The 26,774-nt window shown below is 36.1% G+C and overlaps 2 protein-coding genes across 9 annotated transcripts in view; one reads left to right on the top strand and one right to left on the bottom strand.

The window, feature by feature from the left end:
• LOC128861515 (protein draper) overlaps positions 1–26,774 on the top strand; it is an 86,487-nt gene that overhangs the window by 33,258 nt on the left and 26,455 nt on the right. The window lies entirely within an intron of this gene.
• On the bottom strand, positions 20,142–21,124 carry LOC128861517 (uncharacterized). Its single transcript, XM_054099706.1, has 2 exons — positions 20,935–21,124; positions 20,142–20,867 (listed from the first exon to the last, which is right to left on the bottom strand). The coding sequence occupies exons 1-2, from the start codon at positions 21,021–21,023 to the stop codon at positions 20,261–20,263; spliced, it is 696 nt and encodes a 231-aa protein (XP_053955681.1). The 5' UTR covers positions 21,024–21,124; the 3' UTR covers positions 20,142–20,260.

Raw genomic sequence — 26,774 nt, 5'->3', positions numbered from 1 at the left:
TTCTCCCGTGCATTCATCGAAAGATGTCTTCGGTATCTTCGAGTGATATTTCACTCGAAACTCCATTGGAAGCTACACATTGAAAATCATTCGATACTAGTATTTGGGTCCATAAGCAGCACACATTAGCCAAGCTAATGTATTTTTTCATGCTTTTTAATAAACTTCATTGAACAAAATATGCACAAATGTGACTCTGACATTTTTCGAATATATTTATTATTCCATCAGGGCGCAATATGTAGGTCAGACGATAAGTTTTTCTGTGCAAAATTAGTAATACTCGTAGCATCAAAGCTATATTATTTGAATGAGAAAGTGTAAGAATTGCTGTAAAAGGAGAATTCTTGTAAACCATATAAAGAAAAAAAAAGAAAAATAAAATAAAAAAATAAAGGAAAAAAATTAAGAAAACAATGAACAAAAAATAAAGAAAACAATGAACAAAAAATAAAAACAATAAAAAAAATTAAAAATAAATTAAAAAATAAATTTAAAAAAAATTAAAAAAAAATAAAAAAAAATAAAAGATACATAAAAGGAAAATAAAAAAATATTTCTTTCATGACCAAAAATTCAAACAAAGACGCTTCAAATTTGAGTTCCTTTGTGTGTTTTCACAGCCAAATTTCAAACAGGTCGCTAAAATTAAAAACCAAATAATAAAATTAAAAAAAATAATATTATTAAAAAAAAATAATAAAATTAAAAAAAAAATAATAAAACTAAAAAAATGATAAAACTAAAAAAAAAAAATAATAAAATTAAAAAAAAAAAATAATACAATTAAAAGAAAATAATAAAATTAAAAGAAAATAATAAAATTAAAAGAAAATAATAAAATTAAAAGAAAATAATAAAATTAAAAAAAAATAATAAAATTAAAAAAAATAATAAAATAAAAAAAAAAAAAAATAAAAAAAAAAGAAATTAAAAAAAAAAATTTTTTTAAAAATTTAAAAAAAAATTACACAGACAAAAAAATTTTTAAAAAAAGGAAATAAAAAAATAACCCATTCATTCCCAGAAAAGCAAAATAAAGACACTTCAAATTTGTGTTTGGAAGTGGAGCTGGCGAAATTCACAAAGCTAATAACAGTCCCCTTTTATATTTCGCACCCAGTAATGAAAACACAGTAAAATAATAAATTAAATGGCATTTAAGCCATTTCAAAATATTTTCCTTGAAAGTCAATATACTTCTGCTTCACTTGAACCGATTTTCGAAGCACGTTTGTCACTAAGAGGTGGATAATTGCAAAACGAGCTGTTTAAAGGCTTCAATAGCTGCTTCAGGCGTTGAAAAACGTTGAGCTCGTACCTCATTTTTGATGTTCGGGAACAAAAAGAAATCATTAGGTGCCAAATCAAGGTTTTAAGGTGGAGGACCCATTAGTTCGATCTGTGGGGTGCTGAAAAATTCTCCTATGTGAGCCGGAAAACTCATACTGTCTATTGCCGTTTTGTGCCGTTCATATGCACAGATCCAAGATTCGACACGATATCATAGAAGTGACTTGAATTACCGCGGCTGAACTTTTTGAACATTTCTTTACACCAACGACGCGCGTTCTTTTTTGACTTGAGCTTGTCCCACGGTCCCACTATTGCTCAAGGATGCCTCTATCTTGCAATATGTTTCATGACGTTCTCGCATTATCAATTGACACACAGCAGCGATTGTTTTTGGCATAGCAACCGTTTTTGAACGGCCTTCACGAAATTTATTCTGTAAGGCTCGGCGGCCACACTGGAGCTCATTGTACCGGCGTTTCACAGTGTCCAAGTGTGGCTATTTGTGTGATGCATCAACGCCAAAAGTCGAAATAAGTTGATCAATGCACTCCTGTTTCGATAATCCACGTCGAAAATAGTAATAAATCAGCGCATAAATATTTAAATTTTTCAACTCACTGGAAAAAGAACAAATAAATCTCGTAGGGGAAAACATTATATACAAGTTTAACTTAACTTTAATTTAACTTAAAAATACAATGTTGCAAAGGTGCAAAATATAAAAGGCAAGCCTCACATGATATCAAATAATTTAAATTTTTTTTACGGCGTCAACATTTTAAAGGCCTACAAAAAGTTAAAGTTTTTAATCAATTGAGTTCTTTTGCTGAAATTTATTTACTTTGTTTTGTTTTTTTTTTCTATTTGACTTATCATATATACATCCGTATTTTCCATTTGATACATTTGGATTATTATCAACAAAATATGTGAAATGCGCATTTAAAATTCAGCAAAAACTGCTGAACTGAACGTGATCGCATTTACGTAGCAAGAACTCGACCAAAAGACTTTGACTCGGGCAACTGTGTAGCGATACTCTATATTTGGCATAAGCAAAATGCTATCGACTTTGATTTGAAGTGTTTTTTTTTTTTTATTGAAATAACAACAACAAAATTAGTAAGACAACACTTTGAATTTTTTCACTTTACTCAGAAAACTCAGTAATTTGACCCATTGTGCAAGGTCGAGTAAGAAAGCTTTGCAGAAATCGGAACGAATGATTCCCTGAAGGTGCACTCACTATCAGGTCATAATCCACTATTGTTATAGAGTCATAATCCAAAAAACCAATGTTGTTTGTTTACAATGTAGAAGAAGAGGTTTTGCAAATTTCCTAAAAAAAACGATGCTTGCAGGAGATGTAATGAGCCGAGTACAAGAGAAGCCCTGTAGTATCTTCTGTGCTGCTGTTCGTCTCTCTCGAAAACTAGACTATGTTACCTGGGTGCACTCAGTTTTGAAAGACTAGGATCTATTCCTGAACTGGAGCTTGAGCGACTATTAAAATTCGCGAAAATACGCGCATTTTGAGGGATGAATATTTTCGCTAACAAAAAAACAGATTCTGGTATCGCTTTGGACCAAACTGGTTACTGTATAATTAAAGGGTCCGCCATATAACTTTACGGAATTAAAAATGCTATAGAAAAGAAACTACTCAATATTTTTCCAAACTGTTTTTTTTATTTTGAAGTACAATCCTTCCGGTTAATGATGGAACACAACTTCATTCATATCGCTGCCTCGGCTAGCCATGCACCATCACATACGATCGGTCCAATTTTCCAACACATTTTCGATTGTATGCGGCTGTATGACAGCTATGATATGTCCAATTGTTGAGAACGACGGTGAACTGATGTTCCTGGTGATTCACGAACACTCTCGGCCACAGCAGCAATAAGCAACCCAGTTTCTCTTACTTTTTTCGCAAAGTAACGCACATACGCTTCATTCGGTGCTTTTCTTCTTCCCATTGCCGTACGTAATTTTCGTATTTCTGCAACATTAACATGATTTTCAAAGTAATGTCGCAATATTTCCCAGCGTTCTTTGAGCGTATACACAACCATTTTCGTTCAGCGGAAGAATAAAACTAATTTTCTGTCAAATCAGATGACAGCCAAGTGTTCCCATTCTTCAAATAATACCTAGTTCAAATCCGTAACGATAGATGGCGGGCCTTTTAGTATAACCCATCTGAAAAAAAGTTTGTTTGGATTATAACACTATTGAAGTATCGCGCATTTTGTATGGTATGATTTAAGGTCGGGTTTTACTGAGCTTTTTAGGCTACCCAATATCTTAATTACTGTATAAGAATAGAAATCTATCCTTCTGTTCTACATTCAAATTATTCCGACAAAGCAAAATTATACATTTAGTCTACAAAATATGTATGTAACACACGGGCTGAAAAGTCCCGGGCCTAACCAGGAAAACACTTCTTTTTTTTGTCCGAAATTAGCTTTATTCATCAACGTAATTCTCGTCAAGAACAACGCAATCATTCCAGCGCTGCTCTAACATTTCAATACCACTTTTGTGGAACGATTTATCTTTTGTCTCAAAATAGGCCTCAATATGAGTGATGATAACCTCTTCATACGAGCGAAATTTCTTGCCGGCCAGCATTGTTTTTTAGGTCTGCGAACAGGTAGTAGGCGCTGGGAGCCAAATCTGGCGTATACGCTGGATGTGGGAGCAATTCACAGTTCAATTCATGTAGTTTTGCCTTTGCTTTGATTGATTTGTGACTGGCATTGTAAAATTATTATTATAAAACTCGAAATTCTTTTCCATTCCATTGTTTTGAAAATAACAAAAGTAGCGCCACTCTTAGCACAATAACTCACGAACTAATGAATAGAATATCATGAAATTTTAGCAGCTGTCTTTTTAAGGTTAGTCCTAACTGAAAAAGAGGTGAATGCAATAAAACGAGTGCCATTTGTGTGTTAGGCCTAGGACTTTTCAGCCCATGTGTTGTGTACGTAGTGATGGTGGCGAACTAGAAAATTTCCTAACCAGTTGACGCTATCACCGAAGGTACTATTAAATTGAAATTCCATTGTACTTGTAGAAGTATATACTTATATATGTATGTGTTTACAAATGTGTCGATCGAAAACTGATTCATACATTTCGCTCCGTATATAAATACAAAATATAAATTTGCCTTTTAAACATTGTTTTCAAAATTTATATTTACGTATTTGTCTGAACTTTAAAAGCTTTTTAACTTACTTGCTACGTCTGAGTAAAATATCAAATTTTACAATATTTTGATTATTGAAAAAGATATATAATATGTACATACATACATGAGCAAATTTTAAAACAGCTGCTGGATTTTACAGTCATACGTAATTAAATATATATGTGTACACGCATAAATTGTCATATGGTCTAGGTGTGCAATCACCGGACAAATGAATCATTCATGGAAAAATTATTAATTGTTAGATGTGCAGAATATACCAATAGGAATTCACTATCTTTGTATGTGCGAATCCTTAGCAAACATGGAATGAATCCAATTCGTACACTAGAGGCTCCGGATGCTTCTTTTACAAGCAATTTCGACGGAACATTAGAGTTTCTTCTTCAAAGAGGTTTGACGGATAATTTCTTTACCGATGGGTCCAAGCATGGAATAGGTTATGGAGCCGAATGGTACTTAAACGAGAGTAATAAGTATCACTAGGCTATGCGAGGAATGGCAACTGTGTTCCAAACGGAAATTTTGGCCATACTGAAAGTAGCCGAATGGATAATCGAGAGGAGATGGAGCGGGAAACAGATTGGAGTATTTAGTGCCAGTCTGGTTGCACTAAAGGCTCTGGAGAACGCAAAGCAAACCTCAAAGATTGTTCAAGAATGTAAGAAGAAGCTTTATTCTGTTGCAAGACCGAAACGGCTCGTACTTAATGCTGAAAACATTGAATCCCGTAAACGCAATTCCGACCCAGCTATTTCGACCAAACTAATGAGAACCCAATGTAAACAAAAAGTTCCTTCTTTCCGTATCGTAGTACCGTAGATTTTATTTCACGATTATTAAAAAAATTCCGTAATTCCGACCCAGCTGATTGCTCTCTCACCACACAGTGTTGCCAAGCAGTACATTTCGAAATCATTTACAAAATAAACTTAGAAAAATGATAATTTTTCTTAAAATAGCTTAAAAATACTGTTAAATAATGTTAATTATAGATAAATGAACTATTTGCAATTGTTGGTTTTTGGCTTTGGTTTATTAAACAACTAGCAAACCCGGCCCCCTTCGCTGGGCACACTAAAATAGAATAGATATGGTTTAGAACAGAAAATATATGGTTTTCATATTATTTATTTATTTATTCTTTATTCAAGCGCTTTGGCATAAACAATATTTTTTGTTTTTCTATTTGTTTTTGAGTAAATATAAAATATAAATTGAAAATCAGGAAAAAAGAAGATTGTTTTTAAATTTCAAATCAACGCATATGAATAAACAATCGTCTTTTTTCTTGATCATCCATGAATTTTTCTTTTCAATTTATATGTTTTATTAAGCATTGGAGCTTTTTTAACCATTATCCATTTATATTTTTCAAAAAAAAAAAAACGAAAAAAATTGTTTTTTCCACGAACACATAATTTCATTCGGATTTCACATTAAATTCTCAAATTTCGTAAGAAATTATTCACTGTTCCAAAATCCACTCCAAAAAAATTCACAAACAATTTTTACATGTTGCACTTACGTTTTTTCCTTATGGCATCCAAATCAGAAAGAAATATTGACACATTGTAACTCACACTGTCAATTTGACAGTTCAGTTCCGCCCCAAGCGTTAAAAAAGTAAGCGACATTATTGCTGGCTCAAAAGAACGCTGTACCCGTTGCCACTGCTCCGAATTACATCCAAACTTTACGAAACCCATTTTCAATACTTACTTAACAATGTGCATAAGTTTGGTTTAATGCGGTGCAAAGACACGGCGGGTCCACGTTTTGGCATATATTTCGAGACCCTAGACATCAATAGGTATGAAAATTACCCCGTATTAAAGCACTTATCAACAGCTTTCATTTGATACCCATATTGTACATACACAACCAAAGGTTACCCGGGTCCACGTTTTGACCTATATCTCGAGACCCTATCTACCAATAGGTATTCAAACTATACGGAAATCATCTTCAATACCTACTTAAAAATGTGTGTAAGTTTGGTTTAATTCGGTTCAAAGACACGGCGGGTCCACGTTTTGGCATATATTTCGAGACCCTAGTCATCAATAGGTATGAAAATTACCCCGTATTAAAGCACTTATCAACAGCTTTCATTTGATACCCATATTGTACATACACAACCAAAGGTTACCAGGGTCCACGTTTTGACCTATATCTTGAGACCCCAGTCACGGAGCGGCATGAAAAATACTCTGTACTAAAGCATTCACCAACAGCTTCAATTTGATACCCATATTGTACATACACATCCGAAGGTTACCCGGGTCCACGTTTTGACCTATATCTCGAGCCCTATCCACCAATAGGTATCCAAACTATACGGAAACCATCTTCAATACCTTCTTAACAATGTGTGTAAGTTTGGTTTAATTCGGTGCAGACACGGCCGGTTAGCGAACACACACAAAAAGTTGACTTTATTTTATATGTATATAAGATTTTTTTCAGTTTGTGTCCGAAAAATCCAAATATCTTACGGAACCCTATTTTTTTCCAAAATAAAATGTAATCCATGTTACTCGTGGATAATGTAGTTTTCGAATGGTGAAAGAATTTTTAAAATCGGTCCAGTAGTTTTTGAGCCTATTCGTTACAAACAAACAAACAAACAAACAAAGTTTTCCTCTTTATAATATTAGTATAGATGAAAAATTGTAACTGATAACGCGGATGTGTGAAAAAGTGTGTAAGCAAAAATATCAATGGCAACATTATGTAGATACAACCAAACACATACACACACAAACCGATGTATTGTGTAAATATGTAATTAAAAGAACGCAGTTGTTCTCGGGGGTGAGTTTTTGTGCACGGTAAGGGCATGCGGTAAGGGATTCCGTGCGGTTTTCACTGTTTTCAGCATAAATGGGGTACTGCCTCCAGGACACTGCGGGGTTCAATGGCATGAAATTGTCGATGAATTGGCCAACTGTGAATCAGTAGCTCCCCCACAGGGACCAGAGCTAATAATCGGTAGCAGTTATGCAGGAATCAAGAAATAGATCAGCGATTCTGTATCCAATTTACAATAGAGCGATGGTCCAGTCTAGAACGCTGCAGAACTGCAAAATATTTTGTGATAAACCCGAATAGAAAACTGTCGGACTTTCTTCTAAAACATGGAAGAAAAGATGTTCGGTTGATGGTCGATATTATTAAAGGAAACAAGCCATGTGGTCAACATATGACCACCATTGGAATAATTGAGGACCCGATTTACCTGTATTGCTTAGAGGAGGTGGACGGCACTGAGCTCTTTCTCTGTGCGTGTCCCGCATTTGCCAAGGCAAGGCTACGAATTTTAGGTTCCGATGTCATGAGAACAAGTAAAGTTCGTTCTCTCAAATTGGAGGGTATTTTCATATCTACCCTTTCACTTTGCCTGAGTGTTTAAGGAGTTACCAAATCTTTCGGTGCTTCTTGGTTGGACCTTTCAAATTTTTAAATTTCTTTTTCTCAGAACCCACTTTCCTGACTGCTGGTTCAATGCAATCTGTGACAACGATCTGGGGGTGCCAGCCTACACTCTATTCAGGTTAGAAAATTCTACTATCTACAAAATAGTAAACTTTGAAAGGTTGGAATGGATAATCAATTCGTTCACACCCTATAAATCACCCGGACCAGATGGTATGTATTAACGCCACTGCTTTGGTCTATCCTGGCTGACAACCTAGTACAAACCCTTATTAATAAAGGGTATGAAACAATATGCAGATGACAATTCTGTAATAATTAAAGGCAATCCCGAATTTACCAAAAAGGACTTGATGCAAGATGCCTTAAATATAACCTGGGAATGGTGTAGGAAAGAGCGCTCTCACTAAAATCTACGAAGGTTCGAATTTCCGTGAAACACCGAATTGAAGAAACAGTTTTTTCTAATGGCGTCACCCCTCGGCAGCCAATGGCAAACCTCCGAGTGTATTTCCGCCATGAAAAAGCTCCTCATAAAAAACCATTTGCCGTTCGTGGCCGGCTTAAAACTGTGGGTCCTTCCAAATGTGGAACAACATCAAAACGTACGCCACAAATAGGAGGAGGAGTTCGAATAAACACCTAACAGAAGTGTACACGCCAATTAGTTATTTACTTATTGTAAAACAAACACAACAGATTAATAAAAAGACAACGAAAAACCTTTAGACAACAAAACAACTTTTAGGACATCCTAAACAGGGTTGAACATGCAGCAGGCGAATGACCACACGGAACCACTACTCAATTTTACTAAGATATACAATTTCATTAAGATAACCCAACATGGCTACATAATGACTCGCAAAAGGTGTATTTATTAGTCCAACACCATTTTTAGGCTTTAAAAAACACAACCTAAAACAGGGAACCAAAAACAGATCGAAATATAAACCAGGGAGTACTGGAATGGCACAAACGGCCTTAATAACTCAAAAAAGTTCCTGAGCTTTAATAGCAACAGCAAAATCTGTTTTAAACCTAGATGTAAAGTGCCTCAAATTACTCTGTGCACTCTGCGCACTTGCAGGCCAGTTTGGCTACAATAAACAGTTCAATACAGTAGGGCTAGTACTAGTTTATGCAGGTTCTGCTGTGATGAGGAGGAGCCCATGGAACACTTAATCACCAATTAAGAGGCATTAGGTCACAGAAGGCACAAAATCCTGGGTTTGTGCCTACTAGAGGATGAAGACTTACAAATGCGCTCCCTCCTAAGGAGCTAGACTATGTTAAAAAAAGTTTGTTGCAGATCTTTAAAGTTTAAATTCTTCTGTCAACTAGAATGAAAGTTTTTCAATCTAAATTTTTACACCAGTTGTAGTTGATATGTGAATAAGTTAACGCCCTTGCAAAATAGGTGTCGCTACTGACACTATTTTTGTGTTCGCTCTAGTAATATACTGGTGATTTGAAGGTGTATATGTATGTGAGGTCTCGATGGCAATTTCGATGTGAGTGATAAAGTACGCGAAGGGGCACCGAAAAAATTCGAAGATACTCAACTACAACAATTATAGGATGCAGACGCAAGTTGAACCCTTGATGATATCTCAAAAGAGTTGGATGTTGACAGATCAACCGTCGGTAAACGTTTACACGCGATGGGAATGGTCCACAGAGCAAGTAACTGGATGCCACATCAATTGAAGGAGAGTGGTAGAGTGGCGGCCGCCGTAGGCGAATGGGTTGGTGCGTGATTACCATTCGGAATTCACAGACAGGTCGTTGGTTCGAATCTCGGTGAAAGCAAAATTAATAAAAACATTTTTCTAATAGCGGTCGCCCCTCGGCAGGCAATGGCAAACCTCCGAGTGTATTTCTGCCATGAAAAAGCTCCTCATAAAAATATCTGCCGTTCGGAGTCGGCTTGAAACTGTAGGTCCCTCCATTTGTGGAACAACATCAAGACGCACGCCGTAAATAGGAGGACGAGCTCGGCCAAACACCCAAAAAGGGTGTACGCGCCAATTATTTATTTATTTTTTTATCGATAGACTTTTCGTGAGATGCTTCTTGAACGGCAGAAAAGAAAAGGTTTTCTGCATCGCATCGTCACTGGCGATGAAAAATAGATCTATTACGATAACTCTAAGCGTCGAAAATGTTGGAGCCTGCCAGGTGAAGCAGCTCCATCGACAGCGAAAAAAATATGCATGCTTCAAAGGTTATGTTGAGCATCTGGTGGAATTAGCCACCCTTCACCTATTATGAACTCCTTAAACCATCACTGGCGATCGTTACCGACTGCAGCTGATTCGTTTGAATCGAGCTCTCACAGAAAAGCGGCCGGAATGGGGCGGTAGACATCACAACAAACTGATTTTGCTGCATGACAATGCCAGGTCAAACGTTGCTAAATCGATCAGGAAATGTTTAGAGGGACTGAATTGGGAAACCTTGCCCCACCCACCTTCGGATTACCATCTGTTCTGATCAATGCAGTCAACCCTAATTGGAGAGCGGAGCACTTCTCACGAAAGCATCGCAAACTGGCTCAATGAATGGATCAAGTCAAAAGAACTCGAATTTTTCGTCAGAGGAATCCGAATGCCGCCTGAAAGATGGAGTAAAGTTGTAGCTTCCAATGGCACATTCTTCACATAATGCCATGTATTATTGAATTGTTTAAATAATTCCTAACTTGAGCTAAGAAATGACGGACACTTATTCCCATACTCAACACAATTGTATATCATCAGCAAACGGATGGACATTCACATACTGACAAACGGTAAAAACAATATTGACAAAGAGACTGAATAGAAGTCGACTAAAGATAGAACCTTGCGGAACACCAGTGTGCGCATATCTGGGCTGAGATGTTAATTTTCTGGTCTTAGCCTTCTGCGTTCTGCCGCCCAAGGTAGCTGGCCATGAGCTTCACCGCACTGGAATAGTCCATCGGATTTGCGTCTGGCGAAATGAAGTGTCGAACATGAGTTTTTAACCATTTTTGGTTCACACGAGCTTTATGAGACGGTACCGAGTCCTGTTGGAACGTCCATGGCCTACAACCGAAATGTTTGCGTGTCCACGGCTCTAAAGCAGCTTCTTAAACATTTTCCCGATAATAAGTAACATTCACTTTGACACCAGGCTCGATAAAAAGGATTGGAGAGCGTCCATCAGCGGTCACTGCGGCTCAAACCATTACTTGCGATGGGAAATTGCTTCGAGTGGCCATACGTTGGCTGAAATTCTCGTATGAGCGTTCGGTCAAGTAAACACGATCGTTTTGAGTGTTTATGAACTGCTCAATTGGGACATTTTTTTTCAACAGAAAACATAATGTTAGGAAATTCGCCACGTTCGTGCAAGCGCAACAACTCGTTTTTGCTCTTTCGCACCGAACTTTTTTTGCTGGGGTGAAAGATTGTGTGCTTCTTGGAACTTGTAAGCCTTGACCTTGAGCTCATTTTCCAATATGCGTCGAATGCTGTCTTGCGATGTTTCAGTTCTTTGGCCATTTTTCTTCCACTTCGGCGTGGATTTTGTTCAAGTCGAGCCTTCTCTTTTCGAACCATTTCTGGCGTTGCTGTGGTCTTTTTTGGTCCACCTCCATAGCGTTTTGCAAAAAAATCAACAAAACTGAGACGCAAATGCTTTTGATGGCTTATAAACAATATATTGAACTGTCATTAGAACAATTTTGACGTTGATGTCATGAGCTGTTTTACAGATACAAGCAGTGTGAAGTTGGTAACACTTCATATCGTACCCTGTACATAAGTACTTATGAACTTGGCCACGGAAAACTTAATTTTTAGAGGCAAGCTTACGAATAACCACAAATATTTTTTCCGAAGTAAAAAATTATACCCGACTTTTTTAATATATCCAGCTAAATTTCTTACACCGAAATTTAAGTCTGACTTTGAAAAATCTATTATACTGTCAATAATACAACTCTGACCTACTTTAGACACCTGCTTTAGAACTCTACTTTTTGAATATGCACGTATGCATTTATAGGTTTATACGCACCTGTGTGTATGTGCATGAAGGTGGTGAGATATGCCTTCATTCCAGACTTTTTACTATGAGAATGCACTTTGAGAAAGCCACAAATGTTCTTACTAAGTTTTCAATGACAATTGTTGGTGGATATCTGAGCATTTAATGGGATTATGTAACCCAATGCCATCGTAAAAAGCGAACATTGATTTCTAAGTAGCACATTTTTATTCAGTTTAGCAATCGTTACCCACATTTATGGCTTGCCTTTGATATCTACATTAGGGTGTATATGTATTGTATATACATACATACATACATACACACATACATACACAAATACTCGTCCACATAGAATTAAAATACTTGTGCATATGAGGAATGCGAAACCCAGTTTGTGATTTCAACATATTTTTGTGCTTCAATTTCACTTCAATAACACTTGGGTGCCAATTACTTTTCTGGTTCCCCTTTGAAATCACTTTTTATGAACTTATTTATGTATGTATGTACTTTTTTATCTGCGCGTATGCGCTACGCTTAATTTACAAATAGCATTTTAGCACGTAAATATTTCTAAGAAAACTGCTTCTTTGTTTACTTAGTGCCATTGATAGTCTTAATTCGAACTAAGAACTCATTTCTTCATTTCTTTGACGTCGATACAGTTCATTCGTATAGAGTTTGAAGAAGTTCGAATTTTACATGTTAATAAAATGTTTAATATAGCAAATTATTTGCTATCAGCACTGTAATCCACAATGGACAAAAAAATTTTGCCATGAAACGTAGAACAAAGTTGATTTGAGCGGATTTCCTCAAGCTGGGTAGTTTTTGCTTTGAAATTTTTTCGAATTAGTTGCGAGTGGCAAATATACATTCTGTCAAAAAAGTAATGGAAATTGTTCAATAAAACGCAAAATAATTGTTTAATCATCAAAATTTATTTTGACGCCTTCAAAGAAGGCTCCATTCCAACGATTAGTCCAGTCATCAAAGCACCTTTCAAACGCTTTTGAAGAGATCTTCTTCAGCTCCTTCAGCGAATTCTCCTTAATGGCGTCCATCTACTCAAAGCGGCGTCCGCGAAGTGGCAATTTAAGTTTTGGGAAAAGGGAAAAGTCCCCGGGAGCTAAATTCGGTGAATGCGGTAGTTGTTCGATGATATTTGTCGAGTTTTTGGTCAAAAAAGTGTTCATAATAAGAGCCTTGTGAGACGGTGCGTTTTCTTTCCCCAAATTCGGCAAATTAAGCCGTTTCCTACGCACATTCTCTCCCAAACTCGCATGACTTCCAAAAAAAATTCTTTATTTACCATAGAACCATTTGGAACGAATTACGAGTGCACAACTCCATGATAATCAAAGAAAAAAGATAGGATGACTATCACTTTTGACTGACTTTGACGTGGTTTTTTAGGTTTCGGCTTATATGGATAGCGCGATTCAGCCGCCTGTTGACTGGTTTGCATGTAAAACTCATATTCCCACGTCTCATCACCTGTTATGATGCGCTCGATAAGCGTCGGGTCCGAATTCACTTGCTCAAGCATGTCTTCAGCCACCTTCTTACGATGCATGTTTTGAAAGAAATTTAACTCTCTAGGAACAAGTTGAGCAGACACGCGTCAAATGTCCAATTGATGGTGTAAAATGTTGCGAATTGATTCGTGATACGCTAAGGCCACGAGCTACCTCCCTCAAACTTAAATGATGGTTTTCCAGCAGCATTTCCTTGAGTTTGTCGACGTTTTTATCTGTTGAAGACGTTGATTGGCGACCAGATCGGGGCAAATCTTCCACGACTTCTCGGCTCTCTGCAAAAGCCTTATAACACTCGTATACCCGGGTTTTTAATAAAGCACACTCGCCATAGGATTTCTGCAACATTTTCAACGATTCGGCACACGAAATCCCGTTGAAAACACAAAATTTAACACAAATTTTTTGTTCGATATTTTTATCCATAGTGAAAATCGCAGATCACATCTGCGGTTGACTGATACAATTAAATGCCAAAAACAAGGTAATTGACAGATCACGCTCAAACTCTGCGACACTATAGAGGACAGTTGTACCAACATTCCAGCAAAAACATTTTAGACATATGTGAAACGCGCGCTTTTTAAATGAACAATTCCCGATATTGCTTTGATTTTTCGTTTTTGAATGTATGAAGCCAAAATATATATTGTATTTAGATGCCAAAAACTGCATTTGTCTGGAAGCATTTAATGAGTATTAGTAATGCAGGCCACTGACGGTAATAAAATCGAAACAATCGGTCCTGTTGGCAAACCGATCGAGAATTGACAAAAAAAGTTGTCAACTTGCAATCGGTTGCTTGTGTGTGGCGAAATTTACGCTTTTTCTCATTTGGTTTGAAATTTTCAAGTTTGCACATAAGCGGACAAATGGCAAAGCAAAGCATTTATTGAGAAGCTTATCGATTTGTTCAAAAGCCAGCCATTAATGTGGAAAAATAAGAGCTATGAATGTAACGACAGAAATGTAAAATTAATCATGGCAAATTTTATTAGAGAAATAAAGTGTAGTAGGCAGAAGACGCTAATATAGAAAGTGTGAAAAAAAATCTTCCTTTCCCCCCCTTCCTTTGAAGCACAAATAAATACCATACGTGACAATCATTATTTTCCGCATTCCATGTTCACTCAGCAACGAACAGCGTGCAACTAAAATCGTCCGCAAATCCACACGAGTGTGGCGAAATGAGTTTCAACCGTTAGTTTCGATTTGTTTTACGTCTGTGGCCAGCATAAGACGGCGTTCAGTCACTTGTGATGCTCGTGCTCTGTCAGTACCCTTTGCCTTCTCGTTCTGCTCAATGTGGTTATTGACTTTAGACTAAAAACTAAACAATTGCAAACATTGCAGCTGCCGTGTGGGAACAAGGCGGGGGCAATTCCAAAAGAGATTCGTAAAGTTGAAGCAATAAAATTTGGTCTGTGTAAACGCGGTCTAATGAAACTTGCCTAATATCAGAAAAAAGATTTGGCAATATTAAAAATAGTGAGTTATATCAGTTTTATGAGGTATAACCACACTCGTTAGCGGCAAATCTTGCTCGATAACTTTTTTGTTGCTTCAGAGCTTAGAGATAGCGAGCAGAGAAGTGGCGAATCGAAGACGCCTAGTATTTGATTACATTACCATCAGCGATCTGTAAAATACAAATATAAATTTAATCAACTATTCTGACTTTTGACCAACAAAACTACTTATTGACGCATGGGTCCTGAGGATGCATGGTAGAGGCGTCAAATTTTCTTGTTCTGAACATAACACTGTCAATTTAAAAAAGTCATAATAAGACAGAAATAAAAAATATTTTTTTTTAAGCAAACAAATTTTTTATCTAAATCAGAATGAAAGAAATATGGAAATTTAGTCGAATGAAAAAAATATATATAACTAGATTTCGTCTCGTCGCTTTTTTCAGCAAATTTTTCTAAAATACTTTCCACCATGCGAGGTTGAGTCTCTATAGCTGCAACGCCATTCAATAGTATGGTGAAAAGTATTCAAAAAGAGTGATCAACACTGGACAACGACAGATTGGACTAGCGTAAAAATGCGTCTGAAATGAGCGGGCAGAATGCTGCTGCCGAATTTCGTGATAACGCGGCAGCCCAAGTCACTCTCACAATTTTGTTTCAGAAGGCCACACCTTGTAATCCATCATCCTTGATCCAACCGCTCTTGCCATATCGTAATTCAATACACCCCCTCTCACTTGACTAAAGCCAAAAATGTTCCTTTTGTTTTTGTGACAAATTTCCGAGTCGGCAAAAAAAAAAATTTTGCCAAAAATTCCAAGTGAACTTCCTTAAAATCTCCTAAGTCATCACTATGAAATATATGATTTTTTAAATTTCTCTTTCTCCTTACTGGTGCAGTAACCGACTAAGCAGTTACTCTGTCTATGTGTGCGGACAGCGCATACAGCTGATCCTTGAGGTGTTATCGAAAATAGTGTTTGAAAGCCATTGAATATATCTTTGTGTTTTCTTTTGTATCTATCTTAGACTTCTAATAAACGAATCTAAGGATGATATATGCAGTGATAAACGTTAATGACTCCAAGAATCAATTTGTTAATCGGAAGGTTAACTCTTGGTTGGTGAGTTGATTGGTTGAACTGGCGATTCGCCAAGAATCCAATTAGCGCTTCCGCACCATTTTGTTGCCGCATCCTCGCTCCCAACAAGTCAAACGAGTTATTCCTTCACGATTATATGCAGCCAGTGCGATTGAGAAACCTTACCTTCTTTACGTCTATTCCGGTCAGCTCTTCGAGGCATTCACAAAGCGGTTTGCCAAGGGTTAACATTCTCGCCTTCCATAGGCGACTTGAATATTCGAAGATAATATCCGAGCAATTTATTTGCATTTATTTTATTTTTATTTGCTTTTTTTGTAATTTTATTTAATTTTATTTTTTTTTTTTGTGCCATTTAACTTTTTTCCCCCAATCTCATCGCTCATAATGCGAATTTGTCACACTCAGTTCATTACAACGCCTCAGTGTATACGAACACTCCCACATGTATAGGTACATACATATGCATACACTTATGTGCAGAAAAAAGCAGCACTATACCTGCATTGAAAAAAATCTTATAAATTTTGTAGTGCAAGTCAATTTAATTTAAGGGGGTAGTATGGTTAATTCGGTGTAAAACAAGCATATTTTTCGAAATTTTTTTTGTCGACACAGTTGATTTATTCAAAATTTTAAAATTACTTCATTATAAAGTCATATTTAAAGAATATTGTGTGAAATTTTCATTGATTTTTATGAAGAAATGAGTTGGTGGCAGCGAATCTTCGCGGACGTCTCATAAAAAAGTTTTATTGCGGTGTCCCTCAGAACTCATTACTGGATCAACTAAAATCAAAAACCCAAATTGATTTCATCAGCTAATAAAGTTTCGCAGGTAACAACGTCGAGTTTTTTTTTTTTTTAATTTTGTCATATTTTAAAACAACAAAGTTTTCAAGTTTTTTTTATGAAAAATCGGTGTTTTGACTTCAAAGCGCTTTAAAAAAATAAACAAAAAAAAAAAAAAAAATCGACGTTGTTACCTGCGAAACAAAAAAAATTTCGAAAAATATGCTTGTTTTACACCGAATTAACCATACTACCCCCTTAATCTAATGATAAATATAAGGCAGGTAAAAAAAGAGAAATAGAAAAGAGAAATATTCTGATTATTCAACACCGTTATTGTTCCAATCGAAAAATTCAAGTTGTTCATAAAAATAGCAGCTCTTCATGTAAATAAATAAAAAGTACTAATTCTAGATATTAGTCGTTCATCTTGTTATTCATTTAATATTTACTTAAGATATGATCAGCCTACCAATTATTGACACCATTCAGTGCGTATAGCATACCAGACCTCGCATATTTTTCACCTAACTACGTTCTTGACATCCCCCACAGGTTTCCATTATATCATTCTATATATTGAAATTTATCTATGGTTCCATTTTATAAATCGGTTCCCCTACGTAGTATGAAAAGCACGCTCAATCAATTATGTGTTTTACGATCTTCCCAGTGCAAGTCGGGTGTTAACGCGTGTTGACCGGCCCTCCTACGAATTCGCGACTTGCTTTAGAGTCGAACATTACAATTTTGTTCTCGGCGTTCCACAAACTATTGCACCATTTCGTAATAGGCCAATTGGCATGCTCTCCTGCGAACTCTGTCCAATGTGCTTTGTGATGAGTAAGCTAGCTGACTCCCAGCTAGCAATTCAGACTCTAGTAATCTTCTTCTCATTGTTACTGTACTGCCTAGCATTTCAAGTGATTTTATTTCTCTGAAGCTGATTTTTGGATTTTATTCCACCATATGTGAAATTTTTGGGTCAAACCGTTGTTGCTCGTTTAGGTCCACGAGTTCCCGGCTTATTTTGCCATTTTAAAGCATTTGCAATCTGAATTCGATAGCGAATATCACATACGATGGAACAATAAACCTATAAAGATCCAGCGGTTACGTTAGCTACGTCATGTCGTCCGAATGAATACAAAAGCTCCGGCTCTGAAAGTATTCGATGCGGTACCAGCTGGTGGCAGCAGAGTAAGAGGAAGGGCGGGCTCCTCTGCGTTGGAAAGATCAGGTGGAGAAGGACTTGGCTTCACTTGGAGCGCCCAATTGGCGCCGGTTAGCATGATGAAGAAACGACTGTCGCGCGGCTCGGCCAAAATCGCGTAAGTGGTTATCACGCCAATCAAGATGAAAAAGAATCTGAGTCCGAAAACTACTTCTATATCTCGGCACACATTTTCGTTTTCTCGAAACGATGTAATACAAGTTCGCTTTTTCTTCTGTGCAGTTCTTGGATGGGCCCATTTTTCAAAAGTGATGCCTAGATACCTGTTTTTATCATCTTATCATCTTTGACATTTGTCAAGTAGGCAGATGTACAATTTTATACGATAGAACAACGCGTTGCAATTTTTAAATTTATTATTAATACAATATAAAATACATAAATACTAAAACAATATAAAAATGGTCAATCTTTAAGAACCACATATCCCGAAATTCGTGTTTTTTTTTTGGTGAAAATAAGCGCCCGAATGAGTCCACAATTCATGGGTTGGTGAAAATTTTCAAGAAAGTGGATGGGAAAAGCACTGGCAGACAAAAAATTGGTCGTTCTGTTGAGAATATTGCTGTTGTATTGTTACAGTCTTCAATCTCGATATCTCGACGTTCTCAACAGTTAAGAAATCATGAATCGACTGATTGGGAGATTTTACCTGTAGATGGGCTCATGACGGGCATTTAAATGATGCCACTTTTCGTATGTAATTGTTAAGAGCCGCATGTTGAAGAAAAATTGAAAGGATCTACAGGGTTACCAATATTCGACGGATCCATCTGGCAACCCTGTATCTTTTGACAGAGACGTAAGATCGCTTAATGGCATACCGCGTTGGAAGCGTCAGTCCAAGCAGATTTTTACCATGGAACAGTACACGCCACGCGAGCGCTCCCAAATTGTTGAGATTAACATTCAACAAAAGAAGTCAATTGTGAAAACTCAACGTGCGGATACAAAGTTACATATTGTGAAAAGTGCGCCTTCTAAGAACAACATTAAACGTTTGTACGAAAGGTTTTCGACTGGTGATGCTCTTTCTAATCCAAAGAGGTCAAATCAAAACCGACCAAGGCGTCGTCAAGGACATCCCAAAACCGCCGTTCTCAGCAGTTGGGCATTGCTCGGACCACTTTACAATGAATTATCCGCATTGATTTACATTTATTCCCGTATAAGATTCAATTGACGCAAAGATTGTTGCCTGCGGACAAGCCTCGTCGATTGGAATGGGCCCAAAGAGTCATCGAAATCCGTCGAGTCCGTCGCATGTGGGTCGGGTCCAAAATGTATATGTTTTGTTTTAAAACAATATCTAGTCGTATCTTTATTTGAAAACACAATACATGTTTTTAGGTTTAGATTGAATCGTAAACAAAACTTACCATACGCAACAAAAAAATTATAAAAATTTAAATTTTTGCGAAGAATATAGCGGTTTTATGTGTGCTGCTCGTGATATGCTGCGTAAATAAAAATAAATAAATTATTGGCGCGTAAACTTCTGTTAAATGTTTGGCCGAGCTCCTCCTCCTATTTGTGGTGTGGTGCGCCTTGATGTTGTTCCACAAATGGAGGGCCTACAATTTTAAGCCGACTCCGAACGGCAAACATTTTTTATGACGAGCTTTTTCGTCGAAAAATACACTCGGAGTTTTGCCATTGCCTGCCGAGGGGCAACTTTTTCCATTATTTTGCTGCTTCATGCACGGAGATGCGAACCTAAGCACTCCTGAATGGCAGTCACGCACCAACCCATTCGGCCGCACCGTGCATAGGAGCAGTAAAAAACAAAATGATTTTAATAGCTATTATGAATGACTTAATAATACTGAACTGCTATTTTTGTGAACAGCACTGTACGTGTGTTGCAAGTGTACGAGTACGAATACCCAGGCATATTCGCATCAATTGCTCTTTAATGAAAAACGGAAATACTCGTCAAAATGAGAAAAAACAAAACCAAGTAGTATACATTTATTTGTTGTATTTAATTTGATATAAAATAAACAAATAAATCTTCATTTCGTTGTGTGCGCTTTATAAAAGTTGCTAACTGAAATTTTGCCTAACTCCAATATGAATTTCACTTACATTATTTTTTTTTTTTTATTAAAATATTCAAAAATGTATATGCGTGTAGTTCATGCCGCACGCATTCGTTGAAGGAAATTTGAACCGCTCAGACGTTCTCGAAAAGTACAGTAAATGGACAGCAGAAAACCCACAATAGCCACGGCAAATACGAGTGGTGTGCCCAGTAGAATTATGAAAAAAAGTTTCATATCACCGCATTTCGCCAGCGTCATCCACCAGAGCAAACGACGCGCTGTATTCCTCAACAAAATACAACTTCGCCAACAGCCATAGTTGCAATTGGTGAGTTGCAAGAGTGAGAAGAGCATCAAACGCAACAGCCAAATCGCCCAGGCGCACGTTCTGCACAACAATCCCCTCATACACTGGTAGTACGCACTGTTGTGGAGTCGGGTTGTGAATGTTGCGGTTTGTTTGCGTCGGCTGGGGGTCAAAACACGATCGCAGTAGTAGATGAGCAGTCGTGCGAGTTGACTTCTGCTGCTGTGCACTTGAGGCTGATATGCTTCCAATTCACGCTTGTACTCGGTGTCTGAGTCGGTTTCGACCAGTTCCAGGCGGCGTTGGTGTGCCAGCGTCTGTAGCGATGGTTTGCTGCCAAACATGCTGAGATCGCCCTCATAGTTGCCATTGTAGCTGGTGATGCTTGAAGCCCTAGGAAATTAGGAAGTTAGGAAATTATGCGTGGGTGTTGTGCTATCAGATTGGTTGGTGTTATTACCGGCGCGCTGAGTTGAGGCAAACACCGTTGCGTGAGTTTTCTGCCGCCAAAAATGGCACATAATTCAAGCCATCCGTGTAGGTGTGCATTATGCTTGTGCTTCTAAATTTTCGCTGATATCTCGAAATGAAAAATATCAATCAGCTTTAGTTGTTTGTTTTCAATTTTCCAAATAAGTTTTGTTTTGAAATATATTTTCAATTATAATCTCAAAGCCAATTAATCTAATTTGTTTTTCAAATATTGAAAATTGAATAAAAATTAAATTAATTAAAAAAAAAACCGTGCGGTCACGTTGAATAGTCGCTTGTGCCAAGAATGATAGAAACAAGATTGCGCCCATCAATAGTGCGTGACGTCACGTTTGCCGAGTTGTGCAGTGTTGCCAACCATGTGCTCTTCGCAATAAATTTAGTGCTTTTTTATACCCAAAATGTAAAGTTTTGTGTTTTTTTTTGTTTTAATTCAAAGTTAACGAAACTGTAAGTTAAAAAAAAAACTTTATTATTAGACAAAAGAAGGTTAAAAAAGGTCACTATGAGATGATTTTAGTGCTAATGAAAATTTGTTGACTCTTATAAAATTTGATAATTTGAAAGTGCAAATTTAATTTTTGGCTCCATTTAAGGTTATGCAAGAATATTAAATCTTCTTCTCTCAACTCTTCTTAAGATTGAAAACCCGTTTACACATTTAAGGGGTTATACGCAGTTATGACTTTCAAAAAAATCGATTTTTTTTATTTCATTTTTGTAATGTACATATATTCAAAAGTATACGCACGAAATTTGAAGTAGATCTAAGCAATACTTTCGGGGTTAAACCTAAATATGTAGAGATGCCTCGGCACGTTTTAAGGTAGGTATTGAAACTTTAAACGTGTTTTTTTGAAAACGGCATTTTTCAAGTCGGTGTACACGATATCTCGAAAACGGCTTGTTTGATCGGTCAACCGTTTTAACTCAATCTTTAAAGATACATTTTCTAGCAATTAATCGTTCCTTTTGTAAATCTGATACTTATTTTCCATTTTATAATCAATTTACGGCCAAATTTTAACGTAAAAATCGAAATCATTTCTTTTAAAAGCTGCCATTTTGTGAAAATTCACTATTTTGATTAGCCGAACGATTAATTACTAGATAATCTAATATATTAACAAAATTTGTTTGGTTTTTTGATTTCAGATAATCCAATCCTGAGTTACGATGTACACCGTAAATCGTCTTTTTTAAAGGAGGTTCCAGAAATCGCCTGCAGCGCGCTCTATAAAAAATTTTGTTACGTTCTTGAAGGATGCTTTTATAACCGCCAAAAATTTTCAAATTAAAATATTCTGAAGTTTCTTCAGGATAAATCCTTGACAACCCGTCTTTTATTTGCTTCATAACTGCGTATAACCCCTTAAAAAGCGTTTGAACTTACTAAATGCGAATTAAAACCATAGAAGTGTAATCTTTTCTTCCGGTGATCAATTCTTAGTGGGACATAGCGCATTAAGAGGTGTATTCAAAGTAAAAATAAGCAAAAAAATACCAGAAAATACTAAAGAAACCATACTGACATTTTTACAAAAAGAGTACCTTATCTAGGTAACCTCAGTACCATAACCTCAAATATAGCAGGTCGTGTTCTTAACAAGAAACTCATAAATTAAATTGTACATATCTATAACACATTTATTAAAAAAAACGCACATTCTAAAGACAATTTGTCACACATACAAAGTTCTTTAGGTGATTCAATAAAAATTTGTTGTGTTATTTTCTTTGAATGGGCATTTTAGTGCGTTTTTATATCCAAAGCTAGGCAACACTGCAGTAGCGAGAGAGAGATTTGACTGCCTAAAGCAGAAGAACACCAACAACACCTGCAATCGCGGGCAATGCGACCAGATGTTAAGAAAAGTAAAGCTAAATAAAACTGAGTGAATTATTGAACTAATTTAAAAAAATGTATATTTTACAAAGTTATAAACATTACATTTTAATTAGAACAGGCTAGAAAAATGTCATGAAGAAAGAACTAAAACCCTGAGTCTAAATAACAAAAAAAAAATGCTAAATCAAGTTACGAAAATGGTAATCTGACCATACTGGAGCTAAAATCACGTAACTCGTTGTCAAATTCGCTGAGAGCAAAGTAACGGGACAACGATAGGCGCCATCTCATTATTCTTTCCATCATGGGTTGCTACTCTAGAATTTTTGGAGAAAATAAAATTTATATGAAAAACATTTCATTTTTAAAAGGATGTGCTATGAGCAAGAACTTGCTCGGTATGGACCAAAACAATGTTGAGTATGTCCTGATATGCGGCTTAAATCAGGCTATCACAGAGAATCTTATTGGAACAATGCGTGTGGAAGATAAAAATTTAGACAATCTGAGCCCAATGCATTCAAATATAGGTTGCGATAGTATGATACTATCCATTTAGCAATGCAAAAATGTTAGGAATGAATAATCAAGACTTGGGGGTCAAAACTCCAAACTTACGTTGGCAAAGCATAGTAAAGTAAGGCGTGAGTAAGGAAAAAATTGTTTTTACGAGTAGTCAACTAAATTTAATGAATCCGCTTCTATGGAAGTATTCATTAGGGTCATAATACTTAGGTAACATATCATAATAGCGTCATATTGGCGAAACTACCCAACTTCGTGATCAGTTTTGAATATAAAAATTAATTTATTAATTAATAAATATATTAATTCCTAGCAATTTCCGTTTGTATCATTTACAATTTAAGTATAAACAAAACATTTTTTGCTTTTGCGTTTTTACCAAAAAGGTATTTAATTTATCCATTTTCTTCGCCCTTCTTAAATACGACCTTTTGAAAGGGAGTGCCAGAATTCTAATGTCACAAGTGAGCAAACCTTAATAATAATCATGTCGTTTGTTAGTCAATCACAAATTTTCGGATTTAGTTTCGGCATAAAAAGCTAGTCATCTGAGAACCAGCTGAGCATAGTTTCTTTTGAAAAGAATTAATGCTACCAAAAAAATGTATAAAGCCAGCTTTGATCTCATTTTCGGCCAAAGCTGACATAATAGTACAAAATTATTTATGTAAATGGACTCGGATACAGTTTTCAAGTCACGTCCGGAATATAAACAAAATCATGTAATAATTGTTTTATTTTTTTAATTTTTATTTAGCATGCACCTCTAGTACACAGATTTGAATAAATAATGTGTGAGAATGAGACAAATGATTGCTTGAATTGGTTTTGTGAGCTACGAAAAGTTTATTAATTATGTAAATACTATACCTACTCGTACGATAATTTACAAATTTTTACTTGCATTTTTTATAAATGCCTTACAAACAAAAACAAAATCAGTGTTTGTTTTTTGTATTTTGTACAAATGCTTACCTACACTCGGCTGAGTGTAGTAAAAGCACTCTTTCTTTTTGAAAATATTATTCATCGGCACTTTTTCCCTTCTTTCTAGCTGCACGCACATTCCACGTGTAGCCAAGCAGGGAATCAGTAGCAGTGTTCTCGTACGTGATATTTTGTGCCAATTGTTTTATTTTCATGCGACTAAATGGCCATTTCTGCCATTGTGATTGGGACTTAATTTTTTTCATTAAAAAATTTATTTTTATTTGTTTTCGGGAACATTCGTCACTTTTGACGTTTACCTCTTCAGAAGATGCTGGCTGGTTCGGATCCGTGAAAATGTAAGGCGGAGAACATCGACAAATGTATTTGAATACAAAAAAAATTATTAAATATACTTCATATATAAATACTTAAGGGGGTCTTCTGGTCTCCAGCGAAAAAAAAATCGATTTTTTTTTTTTTGCATAATTTTGTTGTATGTGTATGCGAGAATACGCCACAGAAAGGATTTTTTGAAAATCGCATTTTTTCACATTTTTCTGGGCACCGAAGTGTACGCTCCTCCGGCCGTTTTATCATAAACTTTATCTTTAAACGCGTTTCCCCGAAAATCGTGTTTTTTAAGCATTTTGGTCACACTTTTCATAGTAGTTATACTCCGATTTCAATGGTTTTGGTCTTAAAAGGTTCGGAAAACTTACCGCTAAGTTTCCCCGTGTACGATTTTTGAAATTTTTTTTCATTCCATTTTTATAACCTTTTAAAGTTCAAAAAATGAGCAAAAAAAATTTTTTTTTGCAAATTGTTGCATAACTTTTGAAAAAAATTTAAAAAAAAAAATCTGTCACGGGAAAACTTAACCAGGGCAACTCTGAAGACAACGCATATCTAATTTTTGCTTTCTGATTACCCAGGTGGAAAAACCGTGACCAAAATGGAGACCTGTTTCGTTTGGAGGTGGACGTCTTCAGCGCCATTTCAAGGTCGCGGGTGTTAATTTTTTTCAAAGTCAAAACCATTTTTTAAAAGCCAAGACATGTACCTTTAAAATAAAAAAAATTTTTTTTTAAATATTCACAGGATTTGTCACAATCAATCCCCAAAAAAACCCTTCATTTCAGGGCCTCGAGACCAGAAGACCCCCTTAAGGGGTTATATACCTTGTGAGCCCGAAAAAATTGACGATTGTTACAATTTTTTTTAAATATGTTTTAGAACTTTTATTCAAATGCGGCATATATCATACTAAAGGGTAACTCTCAAAGAATACATTTTTATTTTAAAAAATGTTATTGTTTATTGTTGACATCGCCCCTCCCCCGAAACGCCGTTTTTTAGAAGAGGCTTGCGATGATCACGGTAGCGCATAAACAGCTCAATTCAAATAAAAAAAATTAAATGATTATTGTAGAAAAATGTTTTTTAATGAATCTCAACGGTTTATTTACCCAAAAAAAAATTTTCTCGATATGAAACCCGCGTTGCACCAAAAAAAAAACGATTTTTGAGAGATTGAAAAATTAAAAAAAATTAATTCCAGCGAACTATGCAAATATTTATAAAGAGTGAACCGATCAAATTCACGAGGTTGTAACTTCGAATAATTAAAAAAAATGTTTATGCAAATCGGTGAAATAGGTTTTGATAAATAATGATCACCGCGACGGAAATTTCCAAAAAACACGACTTCGAGATATTCGCGTCTAAAGTTTTGCGTGCACTTCATTTATGGATTAGGTCGCACGCTTCCACGGTCTGTACTTCCACGGTGATGTACTTTTAGAATATGCTATACAAATTTTTCGATTTTTCAGTTCAACACAAGGTATATAAATTCTTAACTTCAAATTAACTTGAGTATCCAGAAATGAAAAAAATAGAATTCAACATGTCCCTTAAGTTTTTTAAATCATACCTACTTTACTAGCAAAAATCATCCTGTATTTCTCAAGCGCCGTTCTGCTGTTTGACATCGTTGATTTCTTCTATTAGACTGAAAACCAACACAGAACTCAGAACTTTCTAACCCCTCAAAAGAAAAAAATGAATGAAGCAACCGTCAAAAATTGTTTTGCAACCAACTCTGAGTTTGAGTTTTGACACCAAGCGTGTCGCTTGTACGGGAGAAAAAATCCCCCCTCTCTTCCCCGTCCGTCCTTCGCCCATGTACAAAATGTTTCCCTGTGAAAATCGGCACAAAGCAAATATTACATTTCGTTGTGCAAACAGTTTTTTTAATGGTTGTTAAATATACGAGTATATAAAACTAATGTTTATTGGAGCGAAAGATGGTTTTAAAAGAAAATATAGTAAAGGGTGTTTTTCTTAGAGGTTAGGTTTTCAAGTTGGCACTACTTTTTTCGTAGATGGTCTTTTTGACAGCTGTCACTTGATTTATGCTCAGTTTGGTTTGCCATTTCATAATGAATAGACTTACACCTGAACAACGCTTGCAATTCATTGAATTTTATCATAAAAATTCGTGT

This window comes from Anastrepha ludens, chromosome 4 (assembly GCF_028408465.1).
Source record: "Anastrepha ludens isolate Willacy chromosome 4, idAnaLude1.1, whole genome shotgun sequence".
NCBI classification, from domain to species: domain Eukaryota; kingdom Metazoa; phylum Arthropoda; class Insecta; order Diptera; family Tephritidae; genus Anastrepha; species Anastrepha ludens.
Note: the sequence above shows the minus strand (reverse complement) of the source record. Positions and strands in the feature narration are given on the sequence as shown.